This window comes from Phaenicophaeus curvirostris, chromosome 2, assembly GCF_032191515.1.
Source record: "Phaenicophaeus curvirostris isolate KB17595 chromosome 2, BPBGC_Pcur_1.0, whole genome shotgun sequence".
Lineage (NCBI taxonomy): Eukaryota > Metazoa > Chordata > Aves > Cuculiformes > Cuculidae > Phaenicophaeus > Phaenicophaeus curvirostris.
Window position 1 is genome coordinate 62,202,115 of NC_091393.1, and position 26,328 is coordinate 62,228,442.

Here is a 26,328-nt window from a genome sequence, read left to right on the forward strand (position 1 = left end):
TCTGAAATAAACATTTTTCTGAGCTACTTAAATATCAGGCAATTATTTATTGATGTTCTTGTTTGTTTTGGTTTTGTGCTTGTCTTTTCAAATGTCATCTATTTTTTTTTCCTGTTTCCTCCTGTTATCTGCATTCTCTGCTTTCTGCAGTTATCTTTGAGCCCTAAGCACTTCTCTAAATTTAAAAGCTGAAGATTTAGCTGAAAGACAAGGTCAAGACACTTTGGCAAATGCATCTAGTAGTGAATGTTTTTTTATTATTATTGTAATACTGTCTTACATCTGTTCCTGTTTATCTGAGACTTTAGGATTTAACAGTGAGAGAGTAACCAATATCTCTGAGCCATTTTAGTTGGCAGAACCATTGTGATTCTATAAATTTTTTTATTGCATGTATCTTAACAGTATTATATATATGTTTCTATTTACATATTTTTAATATATATAAATTTATCTATATATATGTATGTTTTACAGTTTCTGAAGTCAGAAGGTACTCTGCACATAGCCTGGGCTAAAAAATAATCATTTGGATGAAAAAAAGAAAGGCAAGCCACAGGATTTACTATGTCAGCATGATACATTTGTTCATGGTGTGTTTTACTGCACATCCCTAACATGGATTGTGGAAACCAGCGCGTGGAAGCAGATGCTTTTAAGAAGAAAGACCATATGCCACAGCAGGCTGACAGTGTCCTGGCAAACACAGTACCAACTTCCAATATAAAAACTGAGAAGTGCATGCCTTCTTTATTCACAGGATGGGTTGACAACACCAATGAATCCTCCAGTAAGCAGTGTCCAGTCTTACACAGTTCAGAAGCCAGTGATATGTTGAGCAACAATAATGTCTTAACAGACAACTTGGGCCATAACAAAGCTTTTGAGCATACAAGGCAATTATATTATTTGGCTAGCTCTGATTTCTTTCCTCAAAAGCTGGCTCCCAGTGTAATCCAGGCTGGAATTCTTGATGCAAGTGACACCTCGGAAATGTTTGCTCCTCCTCTGTTCCCTGCCTCAGAGCCTGGGATGAACGGTTGTGCTCCCACCTACAAAAAACCAGAACAGGTTAGTTTGCTGAATCACTAAATTTACAATGGCATATTGTGTATTTCTGGTAGTTACATAGACTCTTCAGGAAGAAATGGATGGTAACTTTCATTTTTGTCTATAGGTAGGATGTAATGGCAAGTACTGGGAAGTACATCATAACCCTGTGTCTGATGCCGGTGCTCTAATGCATCCATGCAATTAAGTACTTTTCCCAAGAGAAAATTAATTGATTTTTGTCTTGGTCCTATTGTTCAATAGGTATTGCCATCTCCCTGTTGTGAAAAAGATTGTACATTCTGGCTCCACATCTCCACATTATCATGTGTGTAATGGTTGTGGGGGATATTCATGTTTTTATTTCCATATATTCTTGTTTCCTTATGTCTTTCTATCAGTCTTCTACTCATCTGCCACCTCATTTTTATGCTTTTTCTGTTATTAAGTTTTTCCTATTCTTATTAATTTTGACACAGTGGTGGACCGGAGTAACTCCACAGTATCCATTCCACCGAGTGCTTTATGTACTTCTTATAAGATAGTAAACTACAGCGCCTTAGCTGCGTAATATAAAGAAGCTCTTATGTTTCCGATACAGCTGAATTATTATTTATGATGTGTCTATACTGGCAGTTCTCAATACCTTCTCCACTGGAAGTCGACCACCTTTTTAACATTTTTGATGTCAAAATCAGAAGAACCTGTGCTAACAAGGCTGTATCATCTGCCTCTTTTTCCTGAATCCACTTCAGCTCAGGGCTTCTTTTTTTTGACACTGTTGATACCACCTCTGCACAAAGGACAAGAACTGGGAAAACTGGTGTTCTTCAGTCATATGTCGGGAGATTTGCAGCTGGGCTGTGCCATTACAGTGGCTCCTTGGCCATCTAAATTTCCTGTGGCTGAGGACTAAGTGGGGTGTTGAAACTGCCCTGGGATCCCGTTCCTCATTGCCCTTCTCAAGGGGATACTTAAAAGCCACTCAGGTGTCCTCATCAGCTTCAACTCTCTGTCTAATGAAGGGATTAACACTTTACACATAGGGACAGGAAACTTTATTTCTTGATTTTGGGGAAAGTACTAGGTAATGCTGCAGTGGAAGATAACTTCTTGTAAGTCTCAGGAATCTGCTACCTATTTTTTTTGATGATTATTAATTTTAATAACCAAAATATATTCTGTGGTATCTTAAGCTGTTAACAGCTGTTCATGAAATTTGATACTGGGTTTTGGGCATTCTGTATCCTTTGGTGGCTTTGGGCATTTTTCTATGTGAATTGCTTGAAATGATGTCAGAGATACTGTTAAAGAAAAAGTGAACTTGGAGGTTTTTCTATTACATGGTGCTTCTTGAGTGATGTTAGATAGAGGGACATTAGAGTGAAAATGATGTTTTCAGACAGTCTGCTGGGAAACTCCAGGCACAGCAACAAAATGTGGATGTCTTTACACTGTATGTTTTAGTTCTGGAGGAGATCTGATATTTCACACTAAATCAAGAAAGAAATAATAATTAAAAAAATAAAGAAAAAAGGGAGAGAAAAAAAAAACGCCTGTCTCTTGAATTACTGATCTCTGGTAGTTTTCCCCAGTGGACAGGACAGAAGAAACAGATGAGTGGGAGAAGGAATCTAATAAAGATAAACTGGGAAACTCAGAAGGCCAAGGCAAGTTGCATAGATATGTGTTTACCTGCAGGGGGAAAGCCTGGCTTGCAGGACTGAGAAACTAGTGGCAGCAATTTAGTCAGAGACAGAGTCAATCTCTTCTCCATGTTAGTGAAAATTTCTGTGGAGGCAAAGACTTGATTTATTCTATCCTTTTGTTCCCAAATGCAGACCATGCTCATATTTCCTCCTAATCGAATTGTGCTCTGTGGAAATTGACTTTTGAAAACTGGTTTTCACCAATGAGATTGGTAATTTCCATTTATCAGATAGTTCAACAAACAATGAAATCTTGGACCCTGGCACAATTTTTAAGTATAGTGAAACCTGACTTAAAGAGTCCTGAGGGTATCATCTGCTGTGATGCTGATCTAACATCTTCTTGGTGCAGAATACAGACAAACACTTCTCTCCTTTTTGAGCTTTAGCTTCTGCAGGAAGGAAATCCCAGCACATAGACCAGAAGACAATGCTAGTTGATGTGAGACTGAGTAGTAAAACCTGGTAAGGCACATACTGCCTGCACAGTGTCAGTGTACCCTTTGAGTTGTAAAATGGCAAAAGAGTTTAAAATACAAATTTAAATATTCTTTATTAAAAGTAATACACACCTTAGGAAATATCTACCTCCAAAGTCCAGATATGGTGATTCTTTCTGATGAAAAATGATTCAGAAATGTACTGTGATACTATATCTTCATGGCATTTTCAGACCCCAGGGCAGAAGGACCAGGTGATGAGGCAGCAGATGGAACAGCTGCAAAGGCTGGTGGCTGAACAGCAGAAAATCATCGCACTTTACAACCCAGGTATTCAGAGAATCCCTCCTGACACTGTGGCACCCTCATCTGCTGACAGTTGCACTCCAGCAGTTGAAATGTGGCAGTTTCTTGAAGAAAGAGAATGTTTGATAATTGTTTTCAATAGCTTGGGGCTCTTCCTCTGGCAGTTGGGTGAAAAAAATTATTTCTTCATGCATATTACACACAAGCTGTAAATTCCAGAAAAACACTTATTTCCACTTTTCTTAAAACCAGACCTCCTGTACGTACTTCTGTTGAAGGATAAAAGGATAGATTTGAATGGTACTGCAGACTATTATATTATTGTGGGGAGCATTACAGAAAAGCTGACAAATCTTTTTTTTTTCTTTTTCCTGCACCTATATGATAGTTACAACTTTTACGTGGAAAAAAAAGAAGAGGAAGAAAATCAACACACCATGTTAATAAATTAACTTTAATAGTACAGCCTGTTCCTCACAGTGAGATAGAACTACTTGAACAGCTTCATTTACTTGCTGAGCAAGTAGAAAGAGGAGACCCGTCCCTTCACACCCAGTCCACAGTAACAGCATGTTCTCCTCAGTTTGCAACACCATGGTGAAAGAAGAATTTAGGGATACGTAGGCTTGTGACAGCATTGGCCTGGCTTTAGCAGGGATGCTTGTGCATGACATCAGGTATCGCTAACATATATAACAGCAGTTATTAGCCAACAAAAGACAAGGGTTTAGAAAAGTGGAATTAAGCAATATTGGCCAGGAAAATGTCACAGGCATTATTTCTGCTGCCAGTGTAACAGAAGTGGAAGAAAATAAATAAAACAAGTCTTTTAGACCTGCATCTAAAGACGCATACATATGTATGGTAAAATATGAACAACTATCATAGCTATGGTTTATCTTATTATGATAAAGGTAGTTGCTTTAATAGTCATACATTTAAAGAAACAATACAGTGGCCAACAGTATAATCAAAACCTCATTGAACTACATGTTGTCATTTTAATGTCTCATGGTAACACAGACAGAAGTGCCCAAAAGCTAGGTGTGTTGTTAGAGACAGCATCTGTCCAGATGTGGTGAGTTGGGTGGCTTTTATTTTTGAGTCTGTGCTAGACAGCATTTGAATTTACAGATCTGCTTTCTTCAAAAAATGCCTTAACTGGAGGATGAGGCAATTTCAGTCGCAGGCGCTTTCTTTTCTTGCTGAATTCAGGTCACTGGACAGAAAAGAATCATGGTGTGGAGAAAGAAAATGAGAAGTGAGCCTACTTTTGTAACCTTATAATGAGGTTTCTTTCCTGGAATTAGTGAGCCTCACCTCTGGTTCCTCTGAGCAGCATCTTACGTTTTTTTCAGTTAGAAGTCTTCTAATAAAATGCATAACTAGCCATTCAGACCTGAAAGGAAAACCTTCTCTTCTTTTGCACTGATGAGTGCCTCAGAGATAACTTTGCAGTAGTTAAGGGACTTAAGGAGTCCTAAGGGAAATGTGGTTTACATTCTTAGGAATACTTCGTAAATTCCCTTTAATTCAGCATCCCTGTAGCATACAATAATTTAGTTATGACTGATGGTTGCAGAAAACACATTTTACAACTTGCATAAAATAACAAAAGCAGAATTTGATTATTTTGCTCTGAACATGCAAACTGCCTCGGAACATGAAAGCAACATTGGTTTTATTCAATACCGGTTTAGCAAGACATTTTTTAGTTTGGTGCAAAATATATGTATTAAGCTTCTCTAATTTTCATTCTCTGGTAATTATTTATAGGCTTTTCTGTTTCTCCTGGGATACCTTCCCACTTAGTAGCCAAGATGTCACCCGTTCTGTGCTCTCCGGCTACTTTCATTCCTGTCCAGTTACGATCAGAAAATTCTTCCCAAGTCGAGAGCCCAGAGTGCTTACACACCTCTTCCTTGGCAACGTCCTCTGCTTGGCAATGCAGATCCCCACTGTTTGTGCCAAATGAAAGCAGTTCAGAAATCTCAGGAGAGCACATGCAGCTTTCAGATTCAGGTGGGTAAAAAGCACTGGAAATCTGAAGCTAAGGCTACTGTGCAAATCCTGCAACTTTTTGCTCTTGCTAGAATTGTTACTGATTTTATTGCAGGTAAGGGAAAGGTGCTTTGTTTCTATGGTGGGTTGTTATAAAAGCTTTTATAATACTTTAAGCTTGGTTGTTTAACTTTTGGAATCACAGTCATCCTGTCTCTCATACTGATGGAGAAATTGGGCCTTGTAGATATAAATGGAACAGAAAGTCATTAAGTCAGAAAAGCTAAGTTATACCAAGTAGGGAGTATGTTATATGAGGTCTGACATAAAAATAAGTGAGACTCTGCCTGTAATTCTTTTTATCTAACAAATTAAGAAACTCAACTACCATCACCTTCAAAATAGTTCCCTTCTGAGTAGACACACTGCTGCATACGATGCTGCCAACATTCAAAGCAATCTCGCAGATCATTTTTTGAAAGCTGTTGAGGATCCCCGTCGCTTTTGCTTTCATATTTTCGTATTTTCTGTCAACAAAATATGGGTTCCTTTGACCACTGACTTGATGGGAAGAGGGAGCCAGACCTGGTGAATAGGTGCTCAAGTACAGTGATGCTGTTATTACCTAAAAACTACTTCACAGACAAAATGTTACGGGCTGGCATGTTGTCTTGATGTTAAGTCACTGTTCACTCTTTCACACCAACATTTTCTCATCAAGAGTGAGAAAACATATATATTTGAACATATATCCATTACTACTGAGTGAACTGATTGAGCAGAGACTTGTCTCACTGTGACAGGTTAGATGAAGTGCCATAACCAACTCCCTCCTCTCCCACTCTTTGTTCCCAAGCTATAAGGTTAATCTTGAGGGTTTTGTGTTGGACCTTGTATTTAGGGAGAGAAGAATAAAAAGTAGGAAGTATATATAGCTCCCAAAGGTGAGAGAAAGTGTTTCTTTAGCTAAGAAACCCTATTCTTTGTCAACAATCTCAGTGTTTCTCACATTGTTATGAAGTTGCATTGTTTGGAGGAAAAACAATCTGAGTTGCTACTTAGCCTCTTCTCTTTGCTGCACTTTGCCAGCCTTTTCTTCTGTGGGAAGGTACCAAAGGGTGAGAAAGAAAAGGAATTTGCAAGAAGTCAAAAGGTGGTTTCAAAGTGAGGAGAAAAGGAACAAAAAGAAGTGGGAATGAAACTGCTTGAAGGGGAAGAGCATGTAAACCAGATCTGCATCCTGCATTCCTTTGAATTTTTGTAGCAAGGCCTGACTGTGGTGCTATGACATTCCCATAGTAAAACTGGGACTATTTCGTATTCTTCAAGACAGCTCAGAACCGGTATTATCACTGAAAGGGTCTTGTCTCCTTCTTGTCCCTGGCACTATTATTGTCTTGCTGGGTTAACCTGAACCTGGGTCAGTTGCCAGTGGAGTTTATCAGAGAGCTTAATAAATACTTCTGCCAGCACAAATGGCAGGGAGCAGGGATGAATGAGGACAGCAGGAACCTGAGAACAAGAACACATTAGGATGGGTGTATGACTGCTTTTCTTAGACTTACTTCAGGTTTGTAAAACTAAGGCTTGAAAGTGCAGAGCTCACAGTACACCAGGTTAACCCCTGACTGGAAACTGCTCAGTGCAGTTGGCTTTGAAATATGCTTCAATTGGATGTGTGCTCGAGGACTGAACTGAGACCTTCCTGACATGTGTGGTTTTTTACTACTGGAAACATAAACGTGAGTATACCAACAGCTCATATAACACTGCATTCTTTTTTGAAGGGATAAGCACTGAGCCATTGCTTCAATGTACTGAAAGACCCACAAAAAATGTTTCCGGGCAAGATGCTCAAGAAGAGAACAGAAAAGGAAACAAAGGTGAATCACACAGCTGCTTGGACAGATTGTTCTTTCCTAGTACTGGGAAGCCTTAGTTGAAAGTCACAGTGCTGGGCACCTCTCTTATCAGAGTATTCTGGAGACAGCATAGCCCCAAACATGAGACCGTGAGAAGGGATATATGGGTTCTGCGTCCCTTGTGACTGCCAGGCTGCTGTGCCACCTCCGGTTCCTCAGATGTATTCTGGTACAAGGCAGGTCAGAAGTTTGCAAAAGCAGCACTGCTTGTCTACCAGCAGACTGGATCTTTTTGGTGCATAGCTGCAAAATGCCAAGGGAAGGATGTAAAGTTCTTGTATTTCTGTGGCTGAGCCAGAAAGTCCTTTCGGTATCACAGAATCACTAGGTTGGAAAAGACCTCCAGGATCATTGGGTCCAAAAATTCCTATCAACCACTAAACCATGCCCCTGAGCACCTCATCCACCCATCTTTTAAACACCTCCAGGGAAGGTGACTCAACTACCTCCCTGGGCAGCCTGTTCCAGTACCCAATGACCCTTTCTGTGAAATTTTTTTCCTGATATCCAGCCTGAACCTCCCCGGCAGAGATTACTTACCCAGTAAGTTCAATACAAAGAAGTACAAATTTGCTCTTTTGTGAAATAGAATAGAAAATGCTCAGTTAGAAGTCTCATATGTACAAATACTGCTTGTTAAACTCTTTAGTGAACTGGCTTGCAGGTCACGTAATTACAGACCCATGAGTAGCTCAATACTATGTGTAGAAAAGTGTCTCCACTGCAATATTCTGCAGTGAACACATAAACTAAGCACTACAAATCTCTAAAGGCAAGGAGTACAAATCATACCATTTGCTTTTTCCTTATTTCCAGCAGCTAGACTTGAGTATCAAGAGCCTTTTTTTTTTCCAGGGTTGCATCCTTCCACCAACTTAATTCAATTGTATTTTATGAAATGTTTTCAAAAATAAAAATCCTGTATAACTCGCAAAAAATACAGACATTTCTAATTTATTTTATGATACGATGTTTATTTTTCATTTATGCATTCTATAAAGGCTTTGTTTTCATTGACGTTTTTCCTCCTGCTTAGATAACAGTCAACTTCAAGAAAGGAGTTTCCCCGATTCTTTTTCTGCTGTCAAAGAAAAACAAAGTGAAGAACAAAGGGAGATCCCTCTATCTCCCTTTGGCACAGAGGGGAAGATGAAGACTGGAAACACAGAAGACAGGCAAGAAATTATATTAATTGGGCAGTCAGGCTACAAAAACATGTTTTCCTCAGTTGTACACACACTGTATGTGTTATATTTGCAACATAAAGACCCCCTGGTTGAGAGTGGAAGGCATACATGGGCAGAGAATGGACAGGTCTAGGCACTGGCAGTTGATCTACCTCTATATCATATGATGCTGGTTTAGCCAATTTAAATGAACTCCTTTTGCAATTATGATCTTCAAAGGATAGAGGTAAGGCAAAAGTTGGCAAGTCATCTTTTGTTATGCTATCATTTTTTTGGGACTGGCGATCAGTTGGCTAGGCAAGAATGGTTAGTTTGGCATTAGTGATGGAAGAAATGCTTTTAAAGTTGTTACCCTTCCTAAGCTGATGCAGACAGAAGCCTTCCATTAAGTACAAAAGAGAACAAGCAAACTTCTAGGCAAGTACAGAGTGAGAGTAATAGTGGCATGCATGTTTTAGTGCATTAACTATGTGGGAACTGAGCAGAGAAGGGAAATAGGAACCTCCACAGCAGAAGGCTGGGAAAAGCTGGCAGGACCATAAACACCTCTGGCAAATACGCTTTTTGGGGTCAGCAGTGAGCTTCTGAATTCCATCTCCCATTCACCCTGATTTGCTGTGCTCTGCTTCACATTGTCATCTTAGCATGAGCTGGATGAAAGCATGGAATGTACTCCAGATCTACTTGACATTTTTGCTATGAGACCAGGTTACACTTCCCTGAAATGTTTGCTGGTTATCATTGAGTCCTCAGTTTTGCTCTACAAATACAATCATATTAGGCCATGCTGTGTACTGGTAGACTGAGCCAGACTGACAAAGGAAAAGATTATCTATGGTACAGCAGTGTTAAGTGGAAAGAATGGCAATGTGCTGCATAACCAGTGTCTCTATTAAATGCAATATTTCTTAATATTCAGTAGAAATCATTGGTAAGTGCCTCTATTAAGGCTCTAAGCACATTTTAAATGAAGTAAGATATGTTAATATATGCTGTATTATGCTTCATTTTGAGTCAGCATTCTATTTGCCTCTCCACATTATATACATTGTTTTTCTCCTCTATCACTGTTCATCAGCTAATTCAAACCACTTGTAAGAGAAATAGTGAGTTCTTTGTGACTGTAACTAGCTCTAGTCTGGAGAAAATGCCTGAAACATTTTTCCTTTTGACTATTTTCTGTTTCAAATAAGAGATTGGTATCAGCCAAAAGATGTTACTTGCTAAAAGCGTAATTAGTGCTTAGTCTAGACAGGATGTTTTAAAATGAGACTTAGGTGTCGTGTAATCATAGGCTTTTAGAACATTTCAGTTCTGAACTCAACATGAGACCTGTTGAAGGAAAGTAGTTGAAGAACCTTACAACTAAGTACTTTTTTGTTCCTTGCCTAGGCCAATCACACCAGCAATTGGTACTAGACAGAAGACTTCTGAAGAATTTTTTGAAGAACAATTTAAAGTAGAACATCATCTCATAGAAAAACACCAGAAGCAGCAGCAGGTACCATGCTATTAGGGCATTAACTTTATTTTTGACAAGTTCTCAGGAACTTGGGTATTGTGTGGGCTTTGTTTTGGTTCATTGCATGGCAGCACCTTTTTCCATTTTTCTTTGATGTGATATTGGAAGATTTACTCAAAAGTCAAAAGACTGTATTAGTTTGTCACAGTCATATTTCTCAGTTTCCTACTGTATTCTTCTTTGTACACATACTGTCTGGGTCATAGTTTCTGGCTGAATCTCAGCATACTTAGCTAAATTAGACAAAAAGATTGATTCCATTAGTTTATTGTGTGATAAACAGTCCATACAGTCTTTCATGTGCCACTGGTGTAAGAATGGGGTCATTCCAAATCCTGGTTTTGTACAAGGGCCAAGTACAGTAATACTGTTCCACTTTTTGTCTTATGTGCAGTTTGAGATGAGTTTAGGTATGACACCTCTAGGTGTCAGGCTCAGCATTTTATTAGGCTTGTTGACTTGGAAGATGGATATTTCTTCCCTCAGGAATTTTGTCTGTCTCCCTGTCAAAATGACACCTCAAACTGATGCACATTTCTGTGGCAAATTGTAAAAAAAAACAACTCAGGCTTACCTTAAAAACTAAGATAGACAGAACTCGTCTCATCTTCTATCATATAAACATTTAGCACTACCTAAACCATCTGACTCTGCTAATGAATTAATGGAGGTGTCACAGAGCTACTGCTTCTGCAAGTTTTCATGGATTCTCTGTAGTCTTGAGGCAGTTACTTATGCACTCAGTTAGCCAGAGCCAGCATCTTTAAGACTTGTGGTGTCTCACCTTCTTCAATTATCATAAATATCTTACTTTCTGGAGAAAACGCTCACACTGTGATTGCCAGAATTTTTGGTGTTTTTCTATAGAGCCGGACAAAAGCTCGGAAGGCTTTTCTGAAACGAAAAGATGGTATGATAAGGCTCAAAAAAAGTAAACAGAAGCCCTTAAAAGAAGACAGCAAGCATCCCAGAAGATCTGGTTTGGACTGCTGGGGTAATTTCTTCCAGCCTGACCAAGTGCATGCAGGCATATTGCATCCAGGGGAATGCTCCCAGTTAAACCTGCAGGTCAGTAGCTCCATGCACATGGGTGCACATGAAAAGGCAGCAGACTGTGCTTTAGCTGAATGGGACAGAAAGGCTCGAACTGACTGTGAAGCACAAGTAGTTGAGCAAAGTGCAGAAGACGACAACGTGACTGGGAGAGATGACGCAAAGGAAAATTCTGTTGACTCACCACAGAGCGGGTGGCCTGAAATCCTGCTACCATGCCTTGAAGCAGTAACAGAAATTAACCTACAAGCAGGTGAGAAAAGGGAAACTCACCATATAGATTCAATAGGTGACGCAGGGAAAGCTGATGGAAGACCTGTGGAGGTTACCCTGCAAAAGGACCTCGGTAGGGTGGAGCAGCCTCTGAAGGGCCATCTCACAGAGGGAACAAAAACTCCCATGGAAGTCCTGCAAAAGCATTCTCCACTTCAGGAATTGGAAACAGATTCCATCAAGGAGGCAGAGTGGAGTGCAGGCCCTGCCTTCATAGAGGGCCAGAAATGGGTTCAGGTACGTCCACAGGAACTTCTTTCAGGGAGCCAAAGCTCAGAAAGCAAAAGACAAATCCAGACTGGGTTTAAGATGCTCAATGGTAAGATAGTTAAAATTACACAGAACTCACCTGAGGCTGTGGAGAAAGGAAGCTCATCCTCAGCCTTGCAGCAGGAGTGGCAAAGGAAGCGGGCAACTGCCTCAATGTGGCATGTTGCACCTTCATCCTGTGAGTCGAGTTGTTTATCTTCCAACAGTAGTGATGACCCCAAATCTCATCATGATCAGTATCCTTCCCGGCATGGGCCTCAGGGAGCAGATCATATTGATGAAAATTTGGACCTCTCTGATGATGATTATGCTAGTGATGAGCCCAGTGGAACTGAAAAAATACCTGTTAAAAAGCACAGCCAATCACTCACACGGAAACAAGATATTCAAGCCACCTCAAGACAAAAAGGTCTCTCCTGCAGCACAAGCAGTAGTGATTCTAGTACTGGGGCTGTAAGGTTGAAAGGGAGCAAGGCTTGCTCCTCTCTTCAGAGGACCATATTTCATCTCACAAAATCAAAAAGGAGAGAGCATGAGCCTGAGTCAAAGGATGAGAATAGGGCCAGGGATGTCAAAGACCTAGCTCTGCTGTCTTCAACAGTGGCTGGTGAGATTCCTACTGTCAAGACCAAAGAAACTCCTGAAGTGGTAGAACCACAGAGAAACCTGTTTATAGACACATTAGGTAAGAGTTACCTGAGTTTTTATCTACATTTATTTTCCACAGGGGAAAAAAAATTCTCTTGGATTTATGACTCATTCTGTGTGTGCTAACTAGGTATATGCCTATCTCTGTCAGTATTTCTCAGTCTTAAACCAGAAATACAAGGGAAGAGGGGGGAGATATATCTGTAAGCCCCTTATTATGCTTGACTCTCCATTGTCACTAGCTGTTTTTCCTAAGTCTGTTGCCTGAGGTGCATTTTTAGGTGTACCCTGTGAAACAGGTGAGAGGTTCAGTGAGTCCTTGGAGTCACTGCTAGAGTCCCCTGTAGCTTAGGTATGTTCCTCCCACTGAACACCTGACAGTTTGTATTTTCTGTTTACCCTCCTCAGAGATAACATGACTTCAAAAAAAGGCGGGCAAAATAATTTCTCTGACTTGCATGTTTTACTCCTAAGACACAGAGTTCCTCACACCAGCATAAAATGATGATTTCCTAAGAATGTCTTTACTCAGTTTGTCCTGAATGCAGTCTCAGTTCTCTGGTCAACCAACCTTTGTAGCCTTTCAGCCCAGTGATCTTACTTCTGGCAAGGAAATGGTGTCATGCTTAAGATAGATTTAATCCTTTTTATTAAACTGATTCTCAAATTTTCTTCTCTCTTAGTTTCCACTGAAGGACTTCCCCCACATTGGCTCCTCATCTCAAACCCATTGGTTGTCTCTTTATGCAGGATCAGTCAAAAATCAGTTGTTTTACCTGCAGTAATTGCCACGGCAGAAATATTAACTTCTGGTGGCTCTCAACTGCTCTATTACAACTTGTGGAGTACACTCTAGGCCATATTAGGCTGCTGTTAAAAAAATGGATTCCTGAGGTTTCTTTGAAAGCTACATTCAAAATAAGTTTTAACTATTACCTGGCATTCGCATTCCTGAAAAGGAATTCAGCTACTGACAGTGATATACAGAGCCAAATCAGTTTTGCTTATCATTATTTGTAGGACTTGAATTGCACCACTGAGTACTATGCTGGGAACAGAATACTTGCATAATTAGGCAAAGATACATTAATTCTGTTTGATAGTTTTAGCAATAAAGCTTACGGCACTTACACAGTCTGTGGTTTTAAATATGTAGAGAGGGTTCATAAATATTCATAAATTTCTGTGTACTAACATAGATGTCTTTACAGAAGAAACACAGAACATCCTTACCAGAGGATTAGAGGCTGATGTGCATCAGAGAGTAAACCATTCAATGACTAGGGTGGAAGAAGAACAAGAGAAAGCAATGCACTTTCACAGGTAAATATGTATACACCAGGATTTGATTTATCTGGGCAGTAGGGCAAATAGTTCCTTTAGGATCCTTAAACGCAGGCTACTAAAGTCATACTGGTTAGCTAGCCTAATTTCAACTGTGTCTGTACTGTTTCAGAACCAAAACACTTTTTAGCTGCTCAGACAAAAAGTAAAGTTCCTAAATGAAGATGGCGAACTGAAAAGAGTGGTGTAGTTTGGTTTGTAAAACTGAGTAATGCCAAATGCTTTTTATAAGTTGCTGAACATCTTCAGATTACACTGAAAACAATGATTTATTTTGTGGTATCAGGCCTCTGCTGGATTAAAGGTTCTCATATCACATTCACATCAGGGTAGTGCATATTTCCAAAGTTAACTAAAGATGTATAGCTTACATCAATGCCAACAGCATTCTTATTTCAGAAATACCTATCTTCAGGCTAGACTGAGGATGCATTTGGTACCCTATAGATGAAGAACTGGAAAATGCAAGAAAGCTGCTTTTATAACTTGTAATTATTGTGTTGAATATTGTTTTGGTTTTATTTTATTTTACATCTTCATAGAAGCAAAATTATTCCTTAATACAAAATCATTTCAAGAAGTAAGTTTTGAAACTATGAGGTGCCAAAGTGCCATTGCAACTGTAACTAATTACAGGCTATGCAAATGCCTCTAATGACAATTTAGCATGCTTACAATCAAATCGAATTTATTTTTTTAATGTGATGAAAACTGTTAGAAATTACTAGGTATGACTTACTGTAAATCCAAAAGACATTATTTTCCTTTTTACATTTCAAGCTTAGTTCTTAACTGATGCCAAATAGACATAATCTGTTGGTTTGGATTTTTAGTATATAATGCAAACTAAGAAAATACTTTGCACACCTCCTTCTTCATTCCTTTTGATTTTGAAGACCACGGTATTAATGCCATTAGTACATTTATCAGTTTACACTATTTCATCCTATGACCATCTTTCAGCAAAATACTTTCAGTGTGTTAAAAATTAATTATTTCACTAAAGATCGTTCTTATTTGTGATCTTGCAAGCATATTAGAAGATGATTGCCAGCTGACCATGATAGGTGTTCCAGAAGTGAACATCTCTGGGATTTGTCAGTTCATAAAACTACTAATGAAATTAGGTGCTCCTTCTACTTTTACTGGTGTAAATTCTGGTTTTGGAGGGATGTATTGGTGCAGAATTACTGCAGTGCACTCTGTGCCAGTACTGCATTCTCTGCCTGATGACAATGCTGCCTCACAGATCACATGATTTTGATTTTTTTCATAATAGTGCAGATTTTTAAAAGAATGTTCTGTGAATTTAACCATGTCGTTAGCCAGATGAGCCCTCAGCATGTTCAAACGGATGTTTATTAAAAAATGCCTGCTTAGTAAAATGCATGCGTCTCTTCACATGGTTGTCTCTTCACAACCTTTTTGTAATTTATGAGCTAAAAGTAATTGTTAAAGGCAGCTTTTCCTCCTTGACTGCACTGGCCCTCTGCTGATTTATGCAATCTGAGAACCTGCTTCCTATTTTTAAACCATTAAGTCTACTGGGAACACAAGATTGGTAGCATTTCACTTGCGCCATGCTGGCAACTTGTGCTCACTGGAAGTAATGAAAATTCTTTTGAGAGCAGCATGACATGCCTGGACCTGCTCAGTCTCCATGCTTGCATTGCCAAACACTTTGTTTCGGACCTTTTCAGGCATAAATAATATAGGCAAGAGAATGAAAACAGTTGGGATGTACTGTGTTGTGTGTTATCTGGTGCCTAATGGAGATTGGGGAGTGCTCAGGGCTGTGTTTAGTGTAAGACAGACAGTAACAGTTTCTTAACTTCATGAAACTCTGAAGAACTCTGCAGGTTTTTAAAATTTCACAAGTCTGAAATGTTATTTGTTATAAGATATCTGTTGACATTTGCAGAATAATCAAGATGACATTGGGGAGTATGACAGGGGAGCATGCCAGGGGACCGTGATTGCTTTTTTTCATAAACAGTAGGAATACTGCACTTCATAAATGGAAGTTGTATCTTGTCATGTGCTCTTAAGTTTTTATGAAAGATATGGAAACTTGAGCCTGTGGCTCCATCTTTGAAGTATTGAGGAAGTTATTCTTGACAACAGTTATAGGATTCAGGGATGGTAATTTTCTTGTTCCTTGTTTCTGTTTACCTTCTGAACAGAACAGGAATGGACCAGCTCAAGACTGTCAGGAGCCAGGAGCTGACTTGCCCTTTGGAGTACAATAAAGACCAAATTCATCCACTACAGAAAGAAAAAATTGCCCATAGCAAGTTCAAAGGAACAGCTAGAGCCATTGGGGAAAATGTGAAATCAGAAGAAATACAAGTAAGCTGTCTTTTGTAGAATAAATACACAGTTCTCAGCAATTAATATCCTTTCATGCAGGAATACTTACATTTGTCACTGATGGCCAGTATTTCATATTATTTCTTGAGGATATTTGTGTGTACAGTGAAGATTTTTCATGTTGGTTTGTTTTGTGTTCTAAATGTGCATCCCATTTTCTTTATATAAGAAAAAAATTAAGCTGTGCTTTCTATTTTATAAAGAAGGTTGGAAAGTTTTGATGTTCCTTGTAGCTCCTTGTACTTGTTTTCCCTGATCTGAGCTTGCTCTTGAAAAATTTCCAGCACCTGCCATAGTGGGATTTACATCTGTTTGTTATGAAGAGCCATTGTGCCAGTGGCAGAGTTATCAGCCATCATTCTCTATTGTCATCGCTGATCTGGGAGTTTGTTTTTTTTCTTTAAACTATCCTGACCTTTAGCTTTGAGCTATTTTGATAGTATCTAGTTTCTAATAACCTAACCTGCCTAATAACATCCCCAAGTCATTTATTGTGATTTCTTCTAAGTTTCTTTAGGGAATTCTATCAGTTTGAACCCTCTATTTCAGCTTCCTTAGTGATAAAGTAATTTCTGAATATCTGTGGCTATTATCCCTATTAAAAATTGCTAGGCATAATATGACTTTATGTAATTTTCTAGAGCAGTCACTGATAAAGAGAAGAAAAAATGGTGGGCTACGTGAGATTCATAAAGGAGACAGGGGCAGCTAAAACCTGTGTTTTTATAGGATTAAAGAGTAGCCAGTGGTAGTGCTCAGAAATGTCTGGAACAATGCTCTGGTGCAAAAGGAGGTCTAATCTAAACTGATATATTTGTCAGCAAACTGACAGTTTCAGTGATTTCTTGACCAGAAAAGTTTCAGAAAATGAAACTGGCGAGATTGCACTCTGTTCAAAGATTTTTGAAATACACATGCTCATGTTCCATTTTTCTCTAAAGGTAATATTTACAACAGCAAATGGATAACTATTTCTGTGAGGTTATTTTAGTATTTTGAATAAAACATTTTTAATATCATCTCTGTAGAGTTTTTTGAAACATCCGTTTTTTTCCACCCGGAATTAAAAAAATAAAATGGTTAGAATTTCTGCCAGGGAATAACCGTGTTTCCTGACTAGGTCTAGCCTTAGAGATGAAGATTGATAGAATTATTTTAATCTTTTGTTCCCACCTGATAACATAATGAGTGCATGTTGAAAAAGTTAATTTTCAAAAAAGATAGTTGCAAAACACTTTCTGAGACAATTATCTGTGTGATTCCCAAGTTCAGAACTCCTCTTGAAAATGGCCAACGGATGCACCAAATTCTGACCAGGTAGCTCACAACAAAGAAAGGATGGTGATGAGGACACAAGTGAGCAGATACACGAGTGAAGGGAAAGAAGGGAAGGGTTGCATGTGAGCAAACTGCGCATTTCTAGCTTAACTCCACCAACATCACATTTGCAGTGTTCAGCATGAGAGCTTTGAAGGAACTGAGTGTTAGCATCAGCACGGGTGAGGGAAGGGAAAGGGAGTAGGGAAAAATAATGGAGATGTGTGTAAATGGAAAAGTCCCCTCCAAAATGCACCAAATTTCATTACATTCATTTTCCTGAAATCAGTTGAAAATTATGTCTGTGTGATCCCCTGCTGCTTTTAAGGACCATTTAACTAGTCATGTGCCCTTGTCACTACATGAAGATTTGATGAACTGACATTTATGCCGTTAAAATATATCTTGTATCCTTGCCTTTTTTTTTTTTTGAAAACACCTGCATTTAATGGTGTTTGTTTGTGTGATTAGTTTGTACTTCCTGATTTTCCTTTACACAGCAAGGACTTCTCTCTGCTCGCTTTGTAACAATCGGTTTATTTAAATACAGGAGTTTGCAGGGTAGTGGATTTTTTTGTTTAATTTGAGTTTGGCTTTTTTTTGAGAAACCATTTTGAATGTGTTCTTTAAATATTGCAAACCATTACATTGAGAGCCTGTATACTGTAGACCTTTAAGCAGAACGAAAAGACTCCATGCTTTCTTCTGGGTATTTAAGTTAGGCATGCCTAGTCCAGAGTAGGCAATGACACGGCACACCTTTTTTCTCCTGTTAGATATTAAAACAGCAGATTGCAGGACTGCAGGAGGAGTTCAAGAGAAATGAGTCCTCCTGGCATGCTGCCTACGGCAAACTGAGAAACCAGGTTGAGATGCTGACCAGGCAGAACATAGAGCTTCGAGATGAGCTCAGAGTTTCAGAACATCAGAGATGGAAAACAGAAAAAAACATAGAAGCTGTGGATTTCGTGGAGAGAAAATCAGAGATGACGGTACTGGACAATATTATCTGTTTAATAGTTTCTGAAACATTCAGGCATAGTTTTATTTCGGAGCTGGCATTTGTGAATACTGTTCCTCCATTTCTCCCACACTTAGCCTGAGGAGGGGAAAATAAGCCCTATAGTAAGCCATGTTAAAATATACTCTTTGTGTGGTCCCCTTCCACTTAGCCTTAGTTATCCATGAGGTGGGTACCTCTATAAGTTTATATATCCAGCCTACTTTAGACACTTATTCCAGGGCAGATGGTTCCCATCACTAGCTAAGGAGGGAGTCTAGATAACTGATTAATATTCAGTGCCTAAATTAGACAACTAAAGTCTCCTGAAATTAATTCCAGTATTTATGTATGTAACACCAGTTACCTTTTTAATAAAACAGCTCTTCAGCCTGATGCAGCCTGATGAAGTGCATTCTGGCAATGGACACAGTGGGACCTTTCATTAAATCTCATTGCAGTACTTATTTTGTGCTGTAAACTTTCTAGGAAGGAAACAGTCAGTGGCCTGCCTTACATAGGCACAACTTGGACTCCTGAATGGGAGTTACACTGGGGTGGAGCAGGAAGGACAATCAGGGTGGAAAATATAGCTGGGTAGAGTAAATGTTTCTTGTAATCTCCTGAAATCACAAAGGTTTAATCACAGGTTAACAAAGTCTACTGCCCTTTCTCATTCAGTATCCCACTTGTCTAGTATACTCACAGGGTTACTTGTTACCTTACTGTATAACTGAGTAATTTAATTTAAGGGAGTTACAGGAAGGAATAAGAATGCTGTTACCCACTTCTTACGCAGGAGGCAGTGAGTCTTGGTGAAATTAAATTGTTCAGACTAAAATTCAGAAGACGGAAGTCTGGTGTGAGTGGGTCATTTCATCTCCCTGTGTATTCAAGAGAGAAAAATACGTGCCTTTAAAGAGGGATCGGTTTCATCCTGTGTGTGTCAAGGTGCCTAGAATAGATAATTATCTTCTAGATGGTACAGTCTGGTGAGATGAATCCTACTCTTCCACAGAACGGCTGAACCTAAGAAAAAAAAAGTTAAGCCATCTACTCTTAGGTATTTCCCTAATTTGCAAATCTCATTTCTAGTAATGAATCTTTAAACGATGTTAGAACCACCAATTAACCTGCCCTTTGCTTTATGGAGTAAAGAAGTTTTGGTCTTTCTTTTTATTTGATTTTAATGTAATTGTTAATGAGATTTTTTCACCTAAGACAATTAAATTCCATTGAAAATGTCATTTCAAGTTATATCTCACTTTATTTTTGATTTTCACAAACCTACCTGTTCATATGACTCCTCCTTTTATAGATTTTGAAGGTCAGAAAAAAAGATTATAGTTACAGTTACAGAAAGAAAACATATTAAAAATCCAATAAAAGCAACAATAGGAAAAAGCTAATTGACTCCTGTCATAGGCCAGATTTCTGTATTATTTTACTGCTTTGGGACATTTGGTTCTGTAGAACTACTGTTCAAGGCATTAAAGATTTTTGTTCTGCAAGAGTATTATTAGGATGCTGTATGTAACGATGCTAGGATGTCATATACAATGATTGTTGTGTCTGATACTGGAGAGTTTCAATCACTAGCAGAACTAAATGTGGAATTTCATTCATTGTGTTTAAATATAATTTTTATTACGGAAAAACAGATGGCTCTGAAGGTTGTTTGATGCTACTAGCTGTGACTTGAACTTAAAATTATATATTTATAACAAATTCTCCATTAGGCTGCAGAAGCTGTTCTACGAGAGACAGCATCTTTATCCAAACAAGAAGAAATTTCATGGAGGGATAATCACAGGAGCCACAGCATCTCTCATGTGAGGCCAAAGACACCTTTGCAGAAACACAGAGATGTAAATAGTAAAGTATGCATTCCTGTTGCCAGTAGTCACTTTTCCAGCATTTCAAATATTTATTTAAGAGAATGTTGTTTAGAATCAAAATCTGTGCAAATGAATGTCTCTGTATAAGGATGGTTATGTTTTCTTCCAGTTGGCTTGTGCTGTGATTCAGTGTAATTTTAGCAGTATTTCTTCTGCCTTTTCAGTAGCAGGAGACAATTACTTTTTTTCTTTTTCCAGACCTAACTGAATTCCCTGTTGTTTGCAGGTATGCTCTGAATTCTTTGTACTTGCTACTTCACAGTATGGTTTTACAGGGAACAACCATCTTGCTTCAGCAAACTATAAATCCAGTATTTTGCCATTTTTAGGCCTTCCTTGCCAACAAGAAGTGGTGGTCTTCTGCCTGATAAAGTCAGAGGAAAAATCACTTAGCATTTACAAGCTATGACAAGCTAACTCAGTATGTCAAGTGAGATGCTTGTTTCTGACTAGTATCTCTATGAGTTCCTTCACAGTCAGCTTACCACGATTCTTACACATCTGACTATTTAGAATACATAGAAATCTGAATACCTCCGTATGCTTTTCTTTTGCTTGGCTTTGTATTTCTTGCTTCTTATTATGAGCACCCTTATAATTACAAGTGTCCTTTCTTCCTTTTGCTCACATTCACAGAATCACAGAATCACAGAATAACCAGGTTGGAAGAGACCCACCGGATCATCGAGTCCAACCGTTCCTACCAAACACTAAACCATGCCTGTTAGCGCCTCGTCCACCCATGCCTTAAACACCTCCAGGGAAGGTGAATCAACCACCTCCCTGGACAGCCTGTTCCAGTGCCCAATGACCCTTTCTGTAAAGAATTTTTTCCTAACATCTAGCCTAAACCTCCCCTGGCGGAGCTTGAGGCCATTCCCTCTTGTCCTGTCCCCTGTCACTTGGGAGAAGAGGCCAGCACCCTCCTCTCTACAACCTCCTTTCAGGTAGTTGTAGAGAGCAATGAGGTCACCCCTCAGCCTCCTCTTCTCCAGGCTAAACAACCCCAGCTCTCTCAGCCGCTCCTCATAAGGCCTGTTCTCCAGCCCTTTCACCAGCTTTGTTGCTCTTCTCTGGACTCTCTCCAGAGCCTCAACATCCTTCTTGTGGTGAGGGGCCCAGAACTGAACACAGTATTCGAGGAGCGGTCTCACCAGTGCCGAGTACAGAGGGAGGATAACCTCCCTGGACCTGCTGGTCACGCTGTTTCTGATACAAGCCAAGATGCCATTGGCCTTCTTGGCCACCTGGGCACACTGCTGGCTCATGTTCAGTCGGCTGTCAACCAACACCCCCAGGTCCCTCTCCTCCAGGCAGCTTTCTAGACAGACTTCTCCCAGTCTGTAGCACTGCATAGGGTTGTTGTGCCCCAAGTGCAGGACCCGGCATTTAGCCTTGTTAAACCTCATGCCATTGGACTCTGCCCAGCGGTCTAGCCTGTTCAGATCCCTTTGCAGAGCCTCCCGACCCTCCAGCAGATCGACACTTCCACCCAGCTTAGTGTCGTCCGCAAACTTGCTAAGGGTGCACTCGATGCCTTCATCCAGATCATTGATGAAGACATTGAACAGGGCTGGACCCAGCACTGAGCCCTGGGGAACCCCACTTGTCACTGGCCTCCAGCTGGATTTCACACCATTTACCACCACTCTCTGGGCCCGGCCATCCAACCAGTTTTCCACCCAGGAGAGTGTGCGCCTGTCCAGGCCAGAGGCTGACAGTTTCTCAAGCAGAACGCTGTGAGAAACTGTGTCAAAGGCTTTGCTGAAGTCCAGGAAGACCACATCCACAGCCTTTCCCTCATCCAGCAGCCGGGTCACTTTGTCATAGAAGGCGATCAGGTTAGTCTGGCAAGACCTGCCTTTTGTGAACCCATGTTGACTGGGCCTGATCACCCGGTTCTCTTGCATGTGCTTCATGATAGCACTCAAGATCACCTGTTCCATGACTTTCCCTGGCACTGAGGTCAGACTGACAGGCCTGTAGTTTCCTGGGTCCTCCCTGCGGCCCTTTTTGTAGATGGGCACAACATCAGCCAGCCTCCAGTCCAGTGGGACTTCCCCAGTCTTCCAGGACTGTTGGAAGATGATGGAAAGGGGTTTGGCCAGCACATCCGCCAGCTCCTTCAGTACCCTAGGGTGAATCCCGTCCAGCCCCATAGACTTGTGACTGTCCAGTCGGGCTAGCAAGTCTCTGACCACCTCCTCTTGGATCATGGGAGCCTCATTATGCTCCTCTAGCTCCTGGGTTTGTACACAGACGGAACGACCCTCCTTACGACTAAAGACTGAGGCAAAGAAGGCATTAAGTACCTCAGCCTTTTCCTCATCCCCTGTTACTGTTGTCCCTTCTGTGTCCAATAGGGACTGTATGGTCTCCCTAGTCCGCCTTTTATTATTTATATATTTGTAGAAAGATTTTTTGTTATCTTTCACTGACTTGGCCAATCCAATTTCTAGCTGAGCCTTAGCCCTTCTGATTTTTAATCAAATCTATGCTTTCTTCAAGGGAACAGTCTCTCTCTGAAATTCCTCCTAGTCACTAGACAGTGGCTTTAGTGAATCCTGCATGGTGGCAGATACAAAGAGATAATGACTCTATCCTGAATATGCTTAAAAGAGCAGAATCAGTCATGTATGAAATAGCAGCTTCAAAGAGGATGCAGCTGTTAGATGCCTGCCTTCAAGATTGTATATATTTCTAAGTAGTATTTGTGGTTTATAAGTCAGAAGGTGTAGAGTTTAGCTGTACAAAGTTGTTTTATTTGTTCTATACTGAAGTCAGATCTTCCCAGTCCCTTCTACAGCTGAGATCTCTCCATTCCTCTGTGTTGTGGTAGACAGAATCACAAGCCAGACATCTAATGTGCAATATATTAAACCATCTACAGTTAAAGTGGCCAGTAAAGTCCAAAAGCTGTATTTGGTAAGTTACCTTGGAAATTTTCAAGGTATAAACCAGTTTGTTTTATCTGAATATCTCAAGCACTCTTGTGAAGTGAGGAAAAGTATGAAACATGTATTCAACATAAAGACTCCCTAAGGCCCATTGAGTCCATTTTACTTCTGTGGCACAAAGCCACATGCAAAAATTTGTGGTTTCAGCAACAGTTCTGAGAAGGGGGAACTTGAGGACAGCAGACTTTTGGGCTCACTGTTATCTGAGCTTTCACCATCCAGCCAGCATTGGATCCAATCCAACTGGAATCCAGTACAAACATGAGCTAGACTGGTGGGCATTGTTCCCAGATGTCCTGAGTGAACTCTGAGATGTTTGGTGGAGACACACATTCTTTATCTGATCTGATTGGAAAAGGCGGTCTTGCAACAAATAGAGTGACAGCTGATTATTTGAATCTAGAGTTGAAGGCTCAGGTAAATGAAAGGTTAAACAGAAGCCCAAAATCTGTGTCATAGTGACAGATCTGAACATGGTGACTCACTTGTGTTTCCTTTGTATTCAAGATCTTTTGCCAGCAGGTGGATGCTTTCCCTCAAAGATTCTGTGAACCTGGATAATTCTATATTTTGGATATAGATAAAACAAACTCATGCTGTTTCTATTGAGAAGTGTGAAACTGTGCATGGGACTACATGAAAGTGAATGGGATAACCTTGAGTGACAGAAGTATAAATGCATGGCAATGATGTAGAATCATAGAATGGTTTGAGTTGGAAAGCACCTTAAAGATCATCTAGTTTCAAACCCCCTGCCATGGGCAGGGACGCTTTCCACTAGATAAGGTTTCTCAAAGCCTCATCCAACCTGGCTTTGAATACCTCCAGGGATGGGGCATCCACGACTTCCTTGGGAAACCTGTGCCAGTGCCTCTGCACTCTCACAGTAAAAGATTCTCACAGTAAAAAATTTCTTCCTAATATCTAACCTAATTCTACCTCTTTCAGCTTTAAACCACTACCCCCCACCCATATTTGAGCTGTTGTGACTCTGTTAGCACTTTCAGATGATGGTAATCTAGTTCAAAACTAACCAGCCAGAAAAAACAACCAGCTCATTCTTGCCAGATTCTACTTGGTGAGCCAGGTCAGTCTCCTGTGGTTAATGGTGCCATATAAAACAGGGGGAGAAAACATGTGGCTGGAGGCAGAGGAAGAAGAGTGAGACTCCAGAAATCTGGGCTGAGATTGATTTGAGCTGCTGTGAAACTGTACCAATGGCTTTTCAAGTTCTCTTAAATCGCTTGGTAGCTTCAGTCTTGAGATCTTTAGCAATAAAATTAGGGTTTAAGAGCTCTTTCCTTCTATCAGTCTGCAACTTTTGAGATAATATTTCTTTATAAAAAATAGCTTTAAAGGTCTTTAGTACTGTCACTTGTCTTGAGCTGAAGTCCCAGGCATATTTTGACATTTTGCCTGCTTGCTTGTCTTTGAAATCATGATTAAATTTAGAGAACTCAGACATATACACAGAATCTGCCTGCAGAAAACTTCTCCAAATGTAAATAGAAATCATGTTCTTTTAACAATAAAGTCTGTTGCTTTCTGTACCTTTCAGTGTCCTTGTCTGAAAGAGCTAATCAACTGCCTATCTCCTGCTGAGAACAGTTTTAAGCCTGGAGGAAAAGATTTAGATTTTTAAAACTCTAAAGCTTTCTGGTGTTACAATAGGGTTTCTTTCTTGGCTCCTTACTTGTAAGTGCATCCATTAAATTGTAATTTCACTTATTAATATAGATAAGGGATTACTACAACAACAGATATTCTAAATTTCATTGATCAAATGGAGAAAATTTTTCAGCTGTCAAAAAATGGCCATAGTGACTGTTCTCAGAGAAGGAAATGTTCAGTCTTCTCTTGTTTATGCTTTGCTAGTCCCATGTCCCTTGAGCAATAGCTCATGGACTTGGGCAAATCAAGCTGATCGCAAAACTATCTTTTCCATGGACTATCCTTTGCCTTTGGTGGCAAAACTATCCTTTCCATACACTCACCTTCCCAAGCAGCCACTCTCCAGTGTGAGAGACATTTAAAAAACAGAGTACCTGGTACATTTCCATGGGATTTTTGCATGTGTCTTTGTTTCTGACCGTTGTATGTTCACTCCTACTCATTTGCCATATCAATGCATTAGAAATTCTTTTTCTGTCAGTTCTGAAAGACACAGACATCATCCCTTGCCACTTCTGGGACAACATCAGCAATGTGGGCATTGAGACCCTGTCTTTGTCTCATACTGCCACGTATTTTTACATTAGATACAATACCTTCAAAGTTTTGACTAGGCAAGGGGGAACCTTCAATTTTCCTGTCATATCAATGTAATATTTTATTTGCAGCTGCCAATATCTGGCAGTCATTGTGTAAATCCCAATCTCTCATGATGGTCATGCAGGAATATAGTATGTTTCCTCTTTACTCTGATCTAAGATCTCCAAGAAAAAATAGGGAAGTGCTTTTGAGCAAGTGTGATCTTTCCTGTCTAAACATCTGCTATAGTTTGTTTGAAGCTGGTCACATCTCATTTCCCTCATATCCGTCATATGGTCCTACAAAGCTTATGTCAGCATTGATTGATGAAGAGGTATGAGGGCAAAATGTAAAAAGAGTGGACATCTGGCAAGTAAAATGATTTTTAATGCAATTTGAAGATGTTTATATCAACTTAATATGAATGCATTTAAAACTTTCAGGCAATTAAAAGCTCTGTGCAAACGGCTGATCCTTTGAGATCAGTGACAAATGAACATCAAGAAAAGAAACCATCCAACGGCTCCCTTGGCAGAATCGCAACACCGACTGGCAGGACAACACCTCACCAGGGAAGACTGACACCTTTTGAACCAGAAAAAGTAAGCAGCAGCAAGATCCATTTAGACTCCCTTTACTTTCTTTTCACACTATTGTTCAGAAGCTGGACTGGGGTCATGACCACCACGTATATGCTGCTTGGTCTTCTTTCTCTGGTACTGCAGGGTTTTTGCCAGAAATTATCTTAGAGACTCTACATTGAGCTATTGGGGCATCTGTGGGCCAGATAACATGTGAATGCTTTGACACC

General features: G+C 39.9%; 1 protein-coding gene across 1 annotated transcript in view; it reads left to right on the forward strand.

Moving 5' to 3' along the window:
• The first annotated feature begins 618 nt into the window (after positions 1 to 618).
• The window catches only part of LOC138717358 (centromere protein J-like), a 31,953-nt gene continuing 6,243 nt past the window's right edge, over positions 619 to 26,328 (forward strand). Inside the window, 12 exon segments of the mRNA XM_069850875.1 lie at positions 619 to 1,071; positions 3,361 to 3,529; positions 5,282 to 5,527; positions 7,294 to 7,389; positions 8,465 to 8,603; positions 10,008 to 10,116; positions 11,005 to 12,418; positions 13,581 to 13,704; positions 15,909 to 16,074; positions 18,189 to 18,404; positions 20,152 to 20,292; positions 25,961 to 26,119. Of these exon segments, the coding sequence (XP_069706976.1) occupies positions 619 to 1,071; positions 3,361 to 3,529; positions 5,282 to 5,527; positions 7,294 to 7,389; positions 8,465 to 8,603; positions 10,008 to 10,116; positions 11,005 to 12,418; positions 13,581 to 13,704; positions 15,909 to 16,074; positions 18,189 to 18,404; positions 20,152 to 20,292; positions 25,961 to 26,119 (3,432 nt within the window).